General features: G+C 39.9%; 1 protein-coding gene across 1 annotated transcript in view; it reads left to right on the top strand.

The window, feature by feature from the left end:
- The first annotated feature begins 3314 nt into the window (after positions 1-3314).
- LOC116602286 overlaps positions 3315-14981 on the top strand; it is a 21635-nt gene continuing 9968 nt past the window's right edge. The window contains exons 1-16 of the mRNA XM_048730644.1: positions 3315-3598; positions 3985-4038; positions 4851-4973; positions 7493-7573; positions 7928-8019; positions 8703-8933; positions 9013-9141; positions 10199-10291; positions 11020-11081; positions 11502-11618; positions 12646-12689; positions 12778-12820; positions 13235-13302; positions 14053-14145; positions 14276-14305; positions 14646-14861. Of these exons, the coding sequence (XP_048586601.1) occupies positions 3422-3598; positions 3985-4038; positions 4851-4973; positions 7493-7573; positions 7928-8019; positions 8703-8933; positions 9013-9141; positions 10199-10291; positions 11020-11081; positions 11502-11618; positions 12646-12689; positions 12778-12820; positions 13235-13302; positions 14053-14145; positions 14276-14305; positions 14646-14861 (1653 nt within the window). The 5' untranslated portion in view covers positions 3315-3421. The remainder of the gene's footprint in view (positions 3599-3984; positions 4039-4850; positions 4974-7492; positions 7574-7927; positions 8020-8702; positions 8934-9012; positions 9142-10198; positions 10292-11019; positions 11082-11501; positions 11619-12645; positions 12690-12777; positions 12821-13234; positions 13303-14052; positions 14146-14275; positions 14306-14645; positions 14862-14981) is intronic.

The following is a 14981-nucleotide window of genomic DNA, read 5'->3' as shown; positions in this document are numbered from 1 at the left end:
TCCCGTCTTGGCCCGTGCTTCTAAAGTCCAATTATATAGGTGTCACGGCGTTTCCAAGGATCAGGCTATTTTTAGACGCGCAGATTAGCCAATCAGATGCGACCTTAATGCTTATGTTTTGGCTGAGCTCAACTGCACGCGCAGTCTCAGACAAAAAGCTAGGTTTTCTCTTCGGCACTTTGAGTTTTGTTGCTCGCTTCTTCAATTATGAATCCTGTTTTACCTACGAATTTAAATTCTGGCTTGCAATTCTTTTGTTGAACAAACCAAACCGACGGATTATGGATAAAGAAATATTCTTCCTAACTGAAATTTGCGCGTACAGCCTCACGTCACTAGCGCGCGCGCGACCTACGTCAACGTAGCTGATTGGTTCGTTCGTGCGCGCGCGTCTTAAAATAGCCTGATCCTAGGAAACGGCGTGACACTTATATAATGCAGATGATTGCCCCTACTTATGGGCCCCTGTGTATGCTAATATAACGGTCTATTCTATAAAATTAGCCTACAACAGGCGCGAACACAGGGGGTTGCGCGCGCACCACCCCCCTTGGCGGCCAAAATGATGGTCATTCCTTATAATGGAATCTTTAAATGATATGCTTTTTCCATATGATACGTATGACTGCACAGCCTCCATCAGCCAACCCTGGGTACGCGCCTGTGCAATGCATATAAAATCCGCTCAAATATCAAGTGATCTCTTTCGCCATACTGTCCCGTCTGCACTGGCCCCTCCCTGTTATTACTGTATCGATACTGTACCCCAGTCTCTCCCATGCCCGAATGATTTACTATGCTATACTGCCTACTCCCGGGGGGTTCTTGTCTGTATACACCTTCACTAGCATCTCCTTTGTCTTGTGCACAACAAAAGTCATATACACGTATGAGAGGTCAGAGGTCCCAGGAAACAGGGTAGAGAGACAGACTTATAGGCTTCTTTGAAAGGCAGCGAAGATAGTTTTTTTTGTTGGTTGGGATGGCTTTAAAGAGAACGTGACACGAAATTCTCTTTTGCTTATTTCGACAAATTGACTAGTTAGTATAGTAGCGTAATATCCCAACAATAATTCCTCCAATTTTCGATACTTGATTTAAACGGAAAACTGATTTTTGATCCTTTCAAAATGGGCAATTTTGGCAAATTTTCTCACGAAACCGGCGACTTGTGACGTCAAGAGTTGTACAAGTGGGTGATAAACATTAGAAATTCCCCTACATAGGACGACCTCCACCCAAAATACACATATAATTGATCGTGGAGTCCGTATCCTCCCCAGAAAATAGCTTAGTGTAACCCTGGGCAAAGCATCCATAAGGAATCCTGCAGCAATTGGAGCGGGTTTTTTTTAATATTTTCATAAGCTTTTGAACACCATTTGCGCGCGAATCACCCAACTTTTCGGCAAACTCACTCCTTTTTCGATCACAATTGTGATCAAAGCAATAGGATATACGTTGTTAATAATTGCGAAACGATATTACAAGGCAAAAAGTAACGCATCTATATTTTTGCAAAACAGAATGCATATTTTGAAAGCGTATATGCTTTCAAATAATACAGAGAAAAAAATGTTTATATTTTTTTTGTCCAATTTATTGCGAATTGTCGCAATAACAAAACATGCTCTTAGAAGAACATTTTTTACGCACTAAATAATGAAACCTACAGATTACAAGGGAAGCAAGCTATAAATCATCTACACAAAGAGATAAAATAACGTCAAGATATTAAACTTAAACAGAAACGACTGGAAATCTAGAAACTAAAAAATCAATGAATAAACGGCAAAAAAAAAACTCGATTGTATTCAATTCTCTTTTAATAAACGAACAAACAAATGCAGTAGATGGTACTAGCATTATAATCCCTGAATAGTTCTAATGTTTTTTAAAGAAAAACTGCCATCAAGACTTGGTATATGTGAAAGGGAATGCACAACAACCGCACAAATGTACATTTACTAGCAAAACAAAGCGTACGGTGCGATAAGAAAACACTCACAAGAAAACTTGCACCCTTCACCGTGCTTTCCTTGGCTCTAGAACAAATTCGTATTTTATGTTTACCCTTCCTCCCTCCCGATTGTAATGACTGATAATTGTCGATAATTCGACTGTTCTTTTTGTAGAGAAATATCATGCCTTGAATGATTGAATCAAATCCTGTTGTCAGTCGGCGCGGTAAAACAAACTATTTCGCTTTTCCGGTTTGGCAATCTGTTGTACTTTAAGGCTCAACAGTGAATCGGATTATTACAATTGCATGTGGTTCTTTCAACATTCTCCATCCCGGGGTGCTGTTTTGAAGGTGAACTGGTATTTTTTGCGAGTTTACTAACTTTAGTGAAGTTGTTTGCCCGGATTGGTTTTATGGCCGTTCGCATTCGCACGTGAAAGAAATCGTACAACTCAGTTTGCGAATAAAAATGCATTGAAATGAAGAACAACCCAATAGAACATATTCTAATAATAATATTCTAATAATCCTTACCGGTAAAAATAGTAGTGTTCAAAACAAGCCAAAATAATCCGTTTGAAATCCATTTGCTTGAATGAACCGACCGACTCAAACAGGTAAACACTCCAGAGATGTCTTTTCATTCCATTCACTTCAAGTTTCAATTAAACCCCTATCTTAGTGATAGAAGAAAGTTAGTCTTGGATCCATTGTTTGAACATTGTAATCATCTTTCTTTACCAAGTCTTACCAAGTCTTGAAAAGCGAGGAAATAGAAAAAAATACAAGAGATATGCTCGTCCTCATCTTTACAAATCTACAATGGCAAGCGAATAAGTTCGTCTGGAACCCCATCAAGTGTGTACAACTCTTGACGTCAGCCAATCAAAAAAAGGTCGCCAAGACAAGACATTTTCAAAACACGATTACAAAAATTCCTGTAATCAATAAGCGCAAAGGCATTTTTAAAACCAAACATCGATAGCTATATTTTGTTATAAAAGCTTATGTATTTTTCGTGTCATAGTCTCTTTAAAGATTTTCACTCCTCGAAAAGCGAGCGACCTACTACCAATTTGAAGTCAAATTTTATAAGTCTTCGGCTTCGGACTTCCTTGCCTACTTTATATAAATGTAATTGTAGAAAGAAATTATTGGTAAAATAAAACTGTAACTGTAATGTTCTGAAGTGAAAGGGTCAACATTCTGAAATTGAAAACAGGGGCGGTAAAAGGAGGGTCCCGGCACGTTTCACGAGTTTCAAAAATCCGAAATGATAAACTAACGACAAGAATCAATCTGAATTCTAATTGTAATTTGAACTAATTAGCGGTCGCCTAGCAACAGACATAGCTCTCTCTCTAGTGCTCGCGGGTTTATTTGCGCAAACATAACACCGCGAGCGCTTCGAGAGAGGAATAACACCATTTTGTGGCGGTTTTATTTGGGATTTAAACGATGGAAGGGTTGCTAAGGTTGAAAGCAAATAACAGTTTATACGGCCCAAATAGAATCAGCGCTGGAACCGAGATCAAAGATTTACTATCCCGCGATCACATATTGCAAAGAGGCGAATGGCAAAACCAGCATGACGGACTCAATCCATGGAGCACTACGTTCGCTTACGCTTTCAAGGTAAACACATGATTTAACTCTTCTGTTTAATTTTAACGTAATGACAGTATTTAACATTTTGGATGTGTCTTTGTTTGGTTATTTGATTTCACAATAAAAGAGCAAGCAAACTCAGAGTTGTGTTTGGCAACTTAGCTTATGTCAAGAGGTCAAAGTACTGTTTATGACTACGATAAAGAAAATAATTATATAGTTATTTACTTACAGTTATTACTATTTGCCTCTGGCATCCTCAAATCACTTAGGATAAATAAGCGTCTGTTTGTTAAGCTTTTGGGTAAAGAAGAATTACTTTTGGGCTCCATGACCTACCCTTTCATTTAACGTTTATGAGATCAACATATAGAATTTGGTTATGATTTAAATACCCATTATTTCTTCTCTAGCCGACTGCTGGTTATCAAAGTCCGAGAAAACTTTTGCAGTCTTCTGGGAGTCAGGTACGGTTTTACAACAATCGCATACAAAAAACAAACATTAGTAATAAATGTCACAATAGCAAGGTGACGCGAAGGGTATAACGCATTCAAATTGTGGGAGGTTTAGCAAGCGTAGCAAGCGTTTCTCTGAAGTTTCAAGAACAAAACCGAGCGATCAGTATGACAGCGTGCGCTCGCCCCATTTTTCGCGCGGCCATACTCTTTGCTCGCTCTCTATTCCTGCTGGAACAAACGCTTGCTATACAGGCTATGGGAGGTTGGGCTTGAGTGAAGTGCCCGTGAATATTGAGGATGTGGGGTGTCTTGCGCGCAGTTCTCCCATACATAGGCATACAACTTATTTATTTGTAAAGGTCTTTTCCCAAAAACTCTTGAATTAATGGTCTCGAACTATTCGTCCCTCGATCAGCAAATTCTACTCGGATAACTGGAAATCCCCTCTGCTGGTTTTCCTTCAGTTCGAGCTAATGGTATTTCACTGTACTGACAAAATGCAAGGAGCTAGTAGAGGAAACACCCTAAGGCCTTTTTTTTCAGCCGCTAGCCCTCTTGGATTGCGGGCTCACTGAAACGAAATGTCAACCACTCTAAAAATCAAATTGAGAGCTCAAACTTTTTACGGCCACAAAATACCGTTTGTCGCCATATAACTAAGTCAAGGTTCCTATGGTTGGTCTACCTGTGATACTTTAGTCCAGTACCTGGAATTTCCTCAGGAATCAAACGCTCAATCTTGCGCTACAGAGCGAGGCATTGCCAACATTGCCACCCAGGCTCTGAATAACTGAATTTATGTACTTATTAACTCACAGAAAGCAGCATTTGTACTTGGGACGGAGAAGGACGTTATGCTGTCAACTGTAACTAAAGACTTTGACAGGAAATGGCTCAAAACACCGAAGAAGGCACACCCCGATCTCGGCACCAATAAACCAGTAAGGAAAGAATTCCATTCTATACGGGGGCGATGTTTTTTTTCTTTTTTTTTTTGTATCGTGACATGACTGGTGTTTCTCGCATCACAATGTATTGTGGCATGACACGGTGTTTTTAGCGTAACAATGTAATGTGGCAAATGGTGTTTTTCTGCATCACAATGTTTCGTGACAAGACATGGTGTTTTTCGCGTAACAATGTATTGTGACATGCAAGAGACCTTGATATAAGAGAACGAATCCCCGTGGTCCATGATGTCGTCCATGAAAGCTATTTTTGGATTGCGCGAGCTTGTCAATCATAGCATCCATATATGGTTAATCACGCCATATTTGGTTATGGGCTCCTCGCGAGCTAGTACATTTTCACAATTTTTTTCCCTCTTTGCACTTTTTACTTCGTTCGGTACCTGTTTTTATCCTTTTAGCTGCTTTTTGTAGCTCATGATGACAATGCTACTCTTAGGGTTGTGTCCTGGTATCTGTTAAGTTATCTAATGTTAAGTTGTCTAAATGTTATATAAATAATTGAACGGAAAGACGTCGGAAAGACGGCGAATTTGGAATTTATTTAAGATGCATTAGGCTGACTCCTAAAAAGTTCTTTTTCTCTTCAATTCGGTGAGATAGAATACCTAGGCATTCTCAGAGTCTATGTTATGTATTTTCATACAAGTAGGCCTTTATTTTTTTTATTTACAATATTTTTAGATGAATGAACTTCAATTTTTCACGAAAATGTCCAGAAATCATGTCACTCAAGAATCCCTTATCACTGGAATAAGATTTACTTACTTCATTATAAAGAAATATTTTTTATTTGTGAAATACCTGTCTTAATAACCACAATATCGGTGTGAATATAATGGTATTAAGTTCTTAATGTATCTTTTTCATTGATAGGGAATTGGAAGAGAATTGTGTGTTGTTAACACAGATTTATGATTGTTTGTTGTTTTATAATTTGCGAATCAGCTGTGGAAACTTTTACTGGGTAAGTTAATCCCCGAGCCTACAATCACGCAGTCTATGCATTTCAATGTTCGAGAAACGGCTTATTGGATCCAGCGTACTTTATGGAAGATAATTTTCACAGCGTTTGTAAAAAAGGATGGTATTTTCGGTCATAAAGATTTCCATAACAGCCTTTGCCGGTTTACATCGCTCAAGATAAGATAGCGCGATCGCGCGTAAGACTAGTGTTGATAGGATACGTGAGCGCTAGCCAATCAAAGGCGTATCTAAAAATAACTGCTTGTTTTAAAAATAGCTTTCACGGACGACATCATTGGAACCCACCCTAATACTGGGAATTCTTTCTCTCACATCATGGTCTCTTGGACATGACATGGTGTTTTTCGCGTAAAAATGTATTGTGACAAGACATGGTGTTTTCCCGCATCACAATGTATCGTGACAAGACATGGTGTTTATTTGCGTAACAATGTAGTGTGACATGACATGGTGCTTTTTGCGTAACAATGTATTATGACAAGACATGGTGTTTTCCCGCATCATAATGTATCGTGACAAGACATGGTGTTTTTCGCATAACAATGTATTGTGATATGACATGGTGTTTTCCCGGTGTTTTCTCTTCTGTATAAATCTCATTTTTGATTCAGTCACGAAGCTTGGGCCGTAACAGTGTAATGTGACAAGACATGGTGTTTTCCCGCATCACAATGTATCGTGACAAGACATGGTGTTTATTTGCGTAACAATGTAGTGTGACATAACATGGTGTTTTTTGCGTAACAATGTATTATGACAAGACATGGTGTTTTCCCGCATCATAATGTATCGTGACAAGACATGGTGTTTTTCGCATAACAATGTATTGTGACATGACATGGTGTTTTCCCGGTGTTTTCTCTTCTGTATAAATCTCATTTTTTATTCAGTCACGAAGCTTGGGCCGTAACAGTGTATTGTGACAAGACATGGTGTTCTCCCGTATCACAATGTTTCGTGACAAGACATGGTGTTTTTCGCGTAACAAAAAATTGTGACATTACATGGTGTTTTCGCGTAACAATATATTGTGACAAGACATGGTGTTTTCCCGCATCACAATGTATCGTGACAAGACATGGTGTTTTCTTGTAACAATGTATTGTGACATGACATGGTGTTTTTCGCGTAACAATGTATTGTGACAAGACATGGTGTTTTCCCGCATCATAATGTATCGTGACAAGACATGGTGTTTTTTCGCGTCACATTGTATCGTGACATGACATGGTGTTTTTAACATAACAATGTATTGTGACATGACATGGTGTTTTTAACATAACAATGTATTGTGACATGACATGGTGTTTTCCCGGAGTTTTCTCTTCTGTATAAATCTTATTTTTGATTCAGTCACGACGCTTGGGCCGGTAGGGTAAATTAGAAAGGCTGTTACTCGAAATATGGCGCACGCCTAACACCAAAGCATACCGCGCACAGGCACAAAATAGAATGCATACGGTATATATGCTTTTCATCGATGCATATATTGTTACTTTTTACAGGATTTTGCACCAAAGTTCATGTCCAACACAAACTTTGGAGAAGATGGGTCCATTTACGCAAATCCCTACAATGAAACTAAGGTAAAAATTTTCATGTTTGGATAAGACATCAATTTACGGGGATGGATGTAAAAAGCAAAGTGTAGTACGGCTTATTATTTATACAGTCCATTTTTACATATACACCTATTTCAGTAAACGTCAGTGCAAATTTAAAATGACATTTATACTATCACAAAAAACCTTGGGTCTCATATTATACGTTTATTTATCTTCTTCGTTCTTGCAAATAATTATAAAAATTAGTAGCCTCGTAATATTAGAACTACCATTTTGGACACTTTCCATTTGCACTAGCAACATTTTTATAAGTGTACATCAATATGTCCATTTTTTAATGGTCTAAGAGCCTTATCTATCTTTCTACCTGAATAGAGAGCCGATACATCACAGAACACTCGCGAGAGGAGACAATATACACACGACTTGCGCTCCACTCATTTCATGCTGGGGTCATCTGAGCCAAGGTGAGACGTACTAAGTGTTGTACACGATGATTTGAATACACAAGATCCACATTGATGTTTTTGAACGCTCGGTCACACAAGACAAGATGGCGGCCACTACCCTCACGATTCACGAGGGGGGCCAGGGAAATAGGGGACTTGACATCCACCGATTTGCATTCCCCCATAAATTTTACCAAGATATCTTAAAATGGGAAAGATGGGAATTTACATGGCGCGCCTAATACCCAAGATTCCTTCTCTCTTTTGATTTTTTTAATTGGTGCCCCTCTCTTGAGCTGGCTCGAGAAATCCTGGCTCCGCCCCTGCGACCCATCGCATAGATAAAGTTGTTTATCTTGCCGGGTGTCGTCATATTTCCTTGGTTTAGGCTTCGCTCATCAAGCTATATAGCACGTGTTCGAACCCGAGTCAGATCAGCTTGGAACTTTTCTCTGAGGTGTAAAACGCGGCTCTGTTGGGGATCTGCCCTGGGGGTCTACCCTGTTATTAAAGGGATTTTAAAGGATTTTAAACTGGGTAGTCGAATGAGAGGCATATTAAATCATATTTCGCGATCTTGATTTGCGCTACGTACATTCTTGTATTTGAAAAAAGTCCGTATATTCACAAGAAAAAAAAATCTCTGGATTGTCCATACATGTTTTCATCTCTGGTGTTAATATCTGTTATGACTTAATCAGGTTTAACACGGAAACCACCCACACATTTCGCTCTATTGACGCACCCTCTGACGTCACCCCTGCCCGGGCCACCGAGGCAGCCCGCGCTACTCAGCGCTCAAGCGTGTTCCGCGATGGAGACTGGAACCAAATGGGGAGACCTTGCGTGACGAGTTCTGTCACGCGTAACGATTTCCATGTCAAGCCGTTCACGACTGGTGGTAAACCAACTGGAAGACGTCTCTTGAAAAAGTGAGTGGTCTAAAAAGTATATTAAGGATGGAAACACAGGCGGTTGCCATAGTGACGAGGCTACTTCCCCTTTTTGCAGATTGACGCATGCTGAAGAGGAGCAAGTGACACCATTGCGTGACGTCATGCGGGAGGCCATTTTGAAGCGTCATGATGAGAATGACCAGATCTCTTTGCTTCAAGCGTTTGCAATGCACGACCTAGACAGGTGAGCACCACCTAGACAGGTGAGCACGACCTAGATAAGAAAGCACGACTTAAATAAGTGGGCACGACCTAGATAATCGAGCACGACCTAGATAAATGAGCACGACCTAGATAAGTGAGCACGACCTAGATAAGTGGGCACGACCTGGATAAATGAGCACGACCTAGATAAATGAGCGCGACCTAGATAAGTGAGCACGACCTAGATAAGTGAGCACGACCTACATAAGTAAGCACGACCTAGAGAAGTGAGCACAACCTAGATAAGTGAGCACGACCTAGATAAGTGAGCAAGACCTAGATAAATGAGCATCTACCTATCTACCTACCTACCTACCTACCTACCTACCAATCTACCTACCTACCTACCTACCTACCTACCTACCTACCTACCTACCCACCCGCCCGCCCGCCCGCCCGCCCGCCCACCCACCCACCCACCCATCCATCCATCCATCCATCCATCCATCCATCCATCCATCCATCTATCTATCTATCTATCTATCTATCTATCTATCTATCTATCTATCTATCTATCTATCTATCTATCTATCTATCTATCTATCTATCTATCTATCTATCTATCTATCTATCTATCTATCTATCTATCTATCTATCTATCTATCTATCTATCTATCTATCTATCTATCTATCTATCTATCTATCTATCTATCTATCTATCTATCTATCTATCTATCTATCTATCTATCTATCTATCTTCAGATGCGGACACATCTCTAATATATCCCATTATCAAATATCCTAACCATCACCCCCTTACATTGCTCAGATGAGGACACATTTCTAATATATCCATGTAGCATATATTCTAACCATTACCTTCTTACATTGTCCAGATGCGGACACATCTCTAATATATCCCATTATCAAATATCCTAACCATCACCCCCTTACATTGCTCAGATGAGGACACATTTCTAATATATCCATGTAGCATATATTCTAACCATTACCTTCTTACATTGTCGAGATGCGGACACATCTCTAATATATCCCATTATCAAATATCCTAATCATCACCCCCTTACATTGCTCAGATGCGCATACATCTCTAAAGCAGACGCGAAGGACGTGCTGCTCCGATACAGACCCTGTCTCACTGATGTCGAGTTAGATAGTCTCATCGCAGAGTACGTATGATCCTAGCAATTCTCCTTACTGTATTGATGCGCTCTTTATCGATATGGTGGAGAGAGATTATTCTCCTTACTGTATTGATGCGCTCTTTATCGATATGGTGGAGAGAGATTATTCTCCTTACTGTATTGATACGCTCTTTATTAATATGGTGGAGAGAAATTATTTTCCTTATTGTATTAATACGCTCTTAATTAATATGGTGGAGAGAAATTATTCTCCTTACTGTTTTGATACGCTCTTTATTAATATGGTGAAGAGAAATCATTTGACGTTTGATGAACTAATTTTTTAGGGATCATAGCGTGGAGCGGTTTGTGAGTTCATCCTATTTTAAGTCAAATGATCCAAAGATTTCTTGACCAGGCCCTCTTATACCCAGTCTCGCACTCTTTTTCTCATAAAGCGAATTATCCTTCGAGCAGAACAGTTTCTTACACAGCATAATGTTAGTACTATTGCTCGACAATGGGAGACGATTGGCGACCTCCACTAAAAACACATTACTATTGATTTGCCGTAGTGCAAAGCTCTAGTGCGCGCGAGTTTACCACCAACAATACACGCGAAAGTCGCCTATCATTTCAACTTTGCTATATCCTACGCATAGTCGCATAAATCCTCTCGTGGGAAAAGATAAGGTTATACTAAAACCTTAGAACAGTCTGTAAAGACTTTGCTCTAGCATTCCCTAGCAGCTCACTGGGTTTATGATTGACAGGTGTAACCCAGGGCAACAGGACGGCAAGCTGGATTACGGTGCCTTCGCCATTTTCTTGGCAGGTGGGTAACGTCATGACTGATCATGACTGATTATCTATGAAAGGGTTAAGGGCAAGCACTTCCTTACCATAAGATATTGTATTCGTATTTATCATTGAAAATTTCCAATAATCCACATTCAGGAGATATTGCGAAATGATATATGAGTTTGTTTGTAATCACTAATCGTGAGTTGTCCGACTTTTCGAGGCACTGTTGCCTTTATCAGGGATAACGGTCCCTTTATTCCTGATTAAAACAGATTGCCGGAACGTCAGTGCGAGTTGGAAAATAATTATTTATATATTCGTAGCTGTTCGCGGTTTTGCGCGCGCTCTATTGTTTTGTTCCTCCTTATGGGATTTCCTCAGTGTGGCACCCTTTGTAATACTTATTTTCTATAGATACTTTATAATTTATATCCTCCCAATAATGTTTTAGGGTTCTCAAGACCCTTATCGATGGAGGACGCTATTCCCATTATTCACAATGAAAGCTACACCGGTACAACCTACATGAAGACCAGCTACCCTGACCCGAACACGGACAAACCCAAAGGTGTTATGGCGCATATAAAGTGTATTAGTATATAAAACTCGGGAACCTCGCAAGAACAAGCGATTTGATTGGTTGAGAAACTCGGGATAAAATGCAATATACACCTCCTAGTGGGTGGATATTTTCCTGCGCCCCGAAATCAAGCAAATGGCGGGTGTAACAGCCGATTTGCAAGTATTTCCAAAAAGAAAATTGCTCTAAAGGTCGTTTTATATACTGAAACAATTATACCATTTCCATTTCGGAGGATAGTGGCTTTAAAAATATCTTTATTTCGCCACTATCCACCTCAATGGAAATGTATAATTGTTTAATGGCCTGCGTACAACAACATAACTTTCAGTTTAGTTTAACAGTTTCTTTACTCCGTTTTTCAATATTTGATGAATTCTCCACGATTATTCCCAACAGCTAGATCGCCTTTTGGTTGGCTTCCGTCTTTAAAACTCTTTGCGGTTTTATTCAGCTAGCGCTGAAATGGTTTCCAATCATGTCACTTCTCCACGCACTGTCCAATCTGCTAGTTTGAAGGGCGCAAGCCAGCAAGCGGTGTAGCAGCTATCATAATGAGAATCATACTTTGCGCTGGATCCAGCGAATCCTGATACCTGAAAACGCCATCGAAAGTTAATCAAAATGAATCCGTATACTTTGGTCCGTAGTGTGGACTAACAAATCAGTATCAAAATGAAAACAATGGCGTCATATCACAGGCGCGTCTGTTGCTTTGAACATGCGCATATAAAAAAATGACGTCACCCCGTACCTTTCAGCGTTTTCAAAAGTTTGAATCAGTTTTAGTGTGGGCGGCTGGGTAAAGGCGAATACGCTGCGAAAACGATTGTATGGACGCGAATCGGCGAAACGAATCCGGATACTTTTGAATCCGTGTTAGTGTAAACGACCCCTAATATGAGAGTAATCAGGAGAACATGTTCTCCTGAAGTAATACATCGGCCTGCCTCTTGATATATAATTGCACACATGTTTAAGCTAAAAATTGTACTTGTTTGACATTTTCCCACAGATAACCCACATCATCGACATTATCAAATAAGTACGCATTTCGAGGTAAGACAACTTTTGCGTCTCCACCCTTTTTTAAATATAAAAATTATAAAAATATTCAACTGTTTTTCCTTTCCTTTTATTTTCGCAGCTTGGTGATGATTGTACAGGTCCTAAGTCAGTTTACCACAAGGGTAAGCACTTTGAAATGCAAATAAATCTCTTATTTATCTACTCCAAGAATTGTATTTGTTGATTCAATCAGAGAGTTGAGCTTAGAGATCATGTGACCTTCTTGAGTGGCTAATTCAAGCCAAAATAAACACAGAAATGACGGCGCCCGTCACACAAGAGAACAACGAAAAAATAAAATATTCAAATGAAAATAAACCCTTTCTAAAAAAACTAAATATTAATTGGTTTTTGTTGCTGTTATTTTGCCGCTCAAAGGCTGAGCGCGCGCTAGTTACCATCCAAACAGTCACGTGATCTCTTAGCGCAAGTCACCTATTGATTCAATACGCGGCAGATGATCTCGAAAAGCTGAAAATAAACAGCTTTACTCATAATTTAAGATTAAGGATGATGTGTTTATTCAAATTTCATAGATTTTATGATGGGTAAAAGAGATCCTCGTACCAAGCCCCTCCCGGCTGACCCTCCGATGTCCTCGCAGGTAAGAGGATGATAGTCCAGTAAACGTCCACGAAAAAAAACCTTTGTAAGTTTGTTATTGTCTCTCGCTATTAAAGATTTTGTATAATGGCCGCCATCTTGGATTTTCCAACGGTCATTAAAATAGAGAGTGGCAATATTCTTACAAGGGTTTTAGTCAATGTACGTCAAAAAGGGAACAAAATAAAGAGATCTCATGAGAAAAAGTTTTGTTTTGTTTTGAGATTTTGTTCAATGGCGGCCATCTTGGATTGGCGGCCATCTTGGATTTTCCTACAGTCAACAAAATATAGGGTTCCCAAAGAAAGATTCGGGTGGGTTTTTTATGTGCTCTTAACTATCGATAAAAAACACATTCCAGGTGAAAAAGCTTTCATCCTATTTTTGTCCAACTTCGGTCATTCGTTTACAAGCCTATCTCTGCCAAATACTTATCCAATGTTTCCTGTCGTATGTGTTTCTGGACGATAAGCTAAGGCAAGCCTCTTCTATTTACTCAATGTCTTCTGTCGTATCTGTTTATGTCGGTCATAGGATAACCCTTACAATGAACACAAAATTTGACTGATGTTTTTTTATATCTTCTCTTTTTCATGATTACCTTCGCGGAGGTGATGGTTATTTTTCACACTGCTGGCACAGCCTCGCTTAGTTGTCGATAAGACAAAAGCACATCGGAATGCTACCTCATGGCACCTCCCGAATTCCATTGTTTTAATGTCGTCGTAATTTACCGTTGATAAATTCACAGGTACTACCTCTAGATGAACTGCCCGCGACACGCTCTACCAAGACAGCGGACTACGTGGACCCCGCCATGCACGGTGCTCGTCAACTAGTTCAGGTACGCATCAGGATCGCTTTTCCTTTTGGCCACACCTCGTCCCTCGATGGCGGGCATAGATATCATATACTCTTTGATTTCTTGTGTACTCGCCTGCTACCGCTTGTACTCATTCCCCTCTCGCTTGCAGATCCGAGACGAAGAGGCCAAACGAAATCAGGTAAAATTTCAGAGCAAATTAATTATATTAAATTGTATTTTGAATATATGCACAAATGCCTTAATTAACTTGTAACGTCATAATAAACAGGATACTGGTCTCATTGCATAAGCATCCATTTCTGTCGGCTTGATAGGGCCCAGGCGCCATTTTGTCATCCTAACAAAGCGCAAGAAAGCATGCATTCCCATAGGCTGATTTGTGATACTTTTTATGAAATTTAAACAATTTAGTTTAAACATTATAGATGGTTATTTCTAAATTTTATCAAATAATTCATTCTCCAATGTTAAAAAAACCGAAGGCGCGGCTGACAATGGCTCTATATTGTCTGCTTCAGAATCGCTTGTCTAAGCTTTCGGTGAAGATATCATGTGACCCTCGCCATGGTGAAACCTACAGACAGGCGTCCGTGTCTGGAACTGATTACCCCACCCCCCCTGGGGATTACCCGACCCTAGGTCCACGCAGGGCTCCTCAGAGTAGATACAGATTCCTGGATACGGATGGCGCTCTTTTGCAGCCTCCTGCGGGCCCGCCACGCTCAGAAATACAGGTAAGACACGCTCAGAAATACAGGAAAAGCATGCTCAGAAATACAGGAAAAGCATGCTCAGAAATACAGGTAAGATACGCTCAGAAATACAGGTAAGACACGCTCAGAAATACAGGAAAA

This window comes from Nematostella vectensis, chromosome 7, assembly GCF_932526225.1.
Source record: "Nematostella vectensis chromosome 7, jaNemVect1.1, whole genome shotgun sequence".
Classification (NCBI taxonomy): domain Eukaryota; kingdom Metazoa; phylum Cnidaria; class Anthozoa; order Actiniaria; family Edwardsiidae; genus Nematostella; species Nematostella vectensis.
This window is presented reverse-complemented; position numbering and strand designations above follow the sequence as displayed.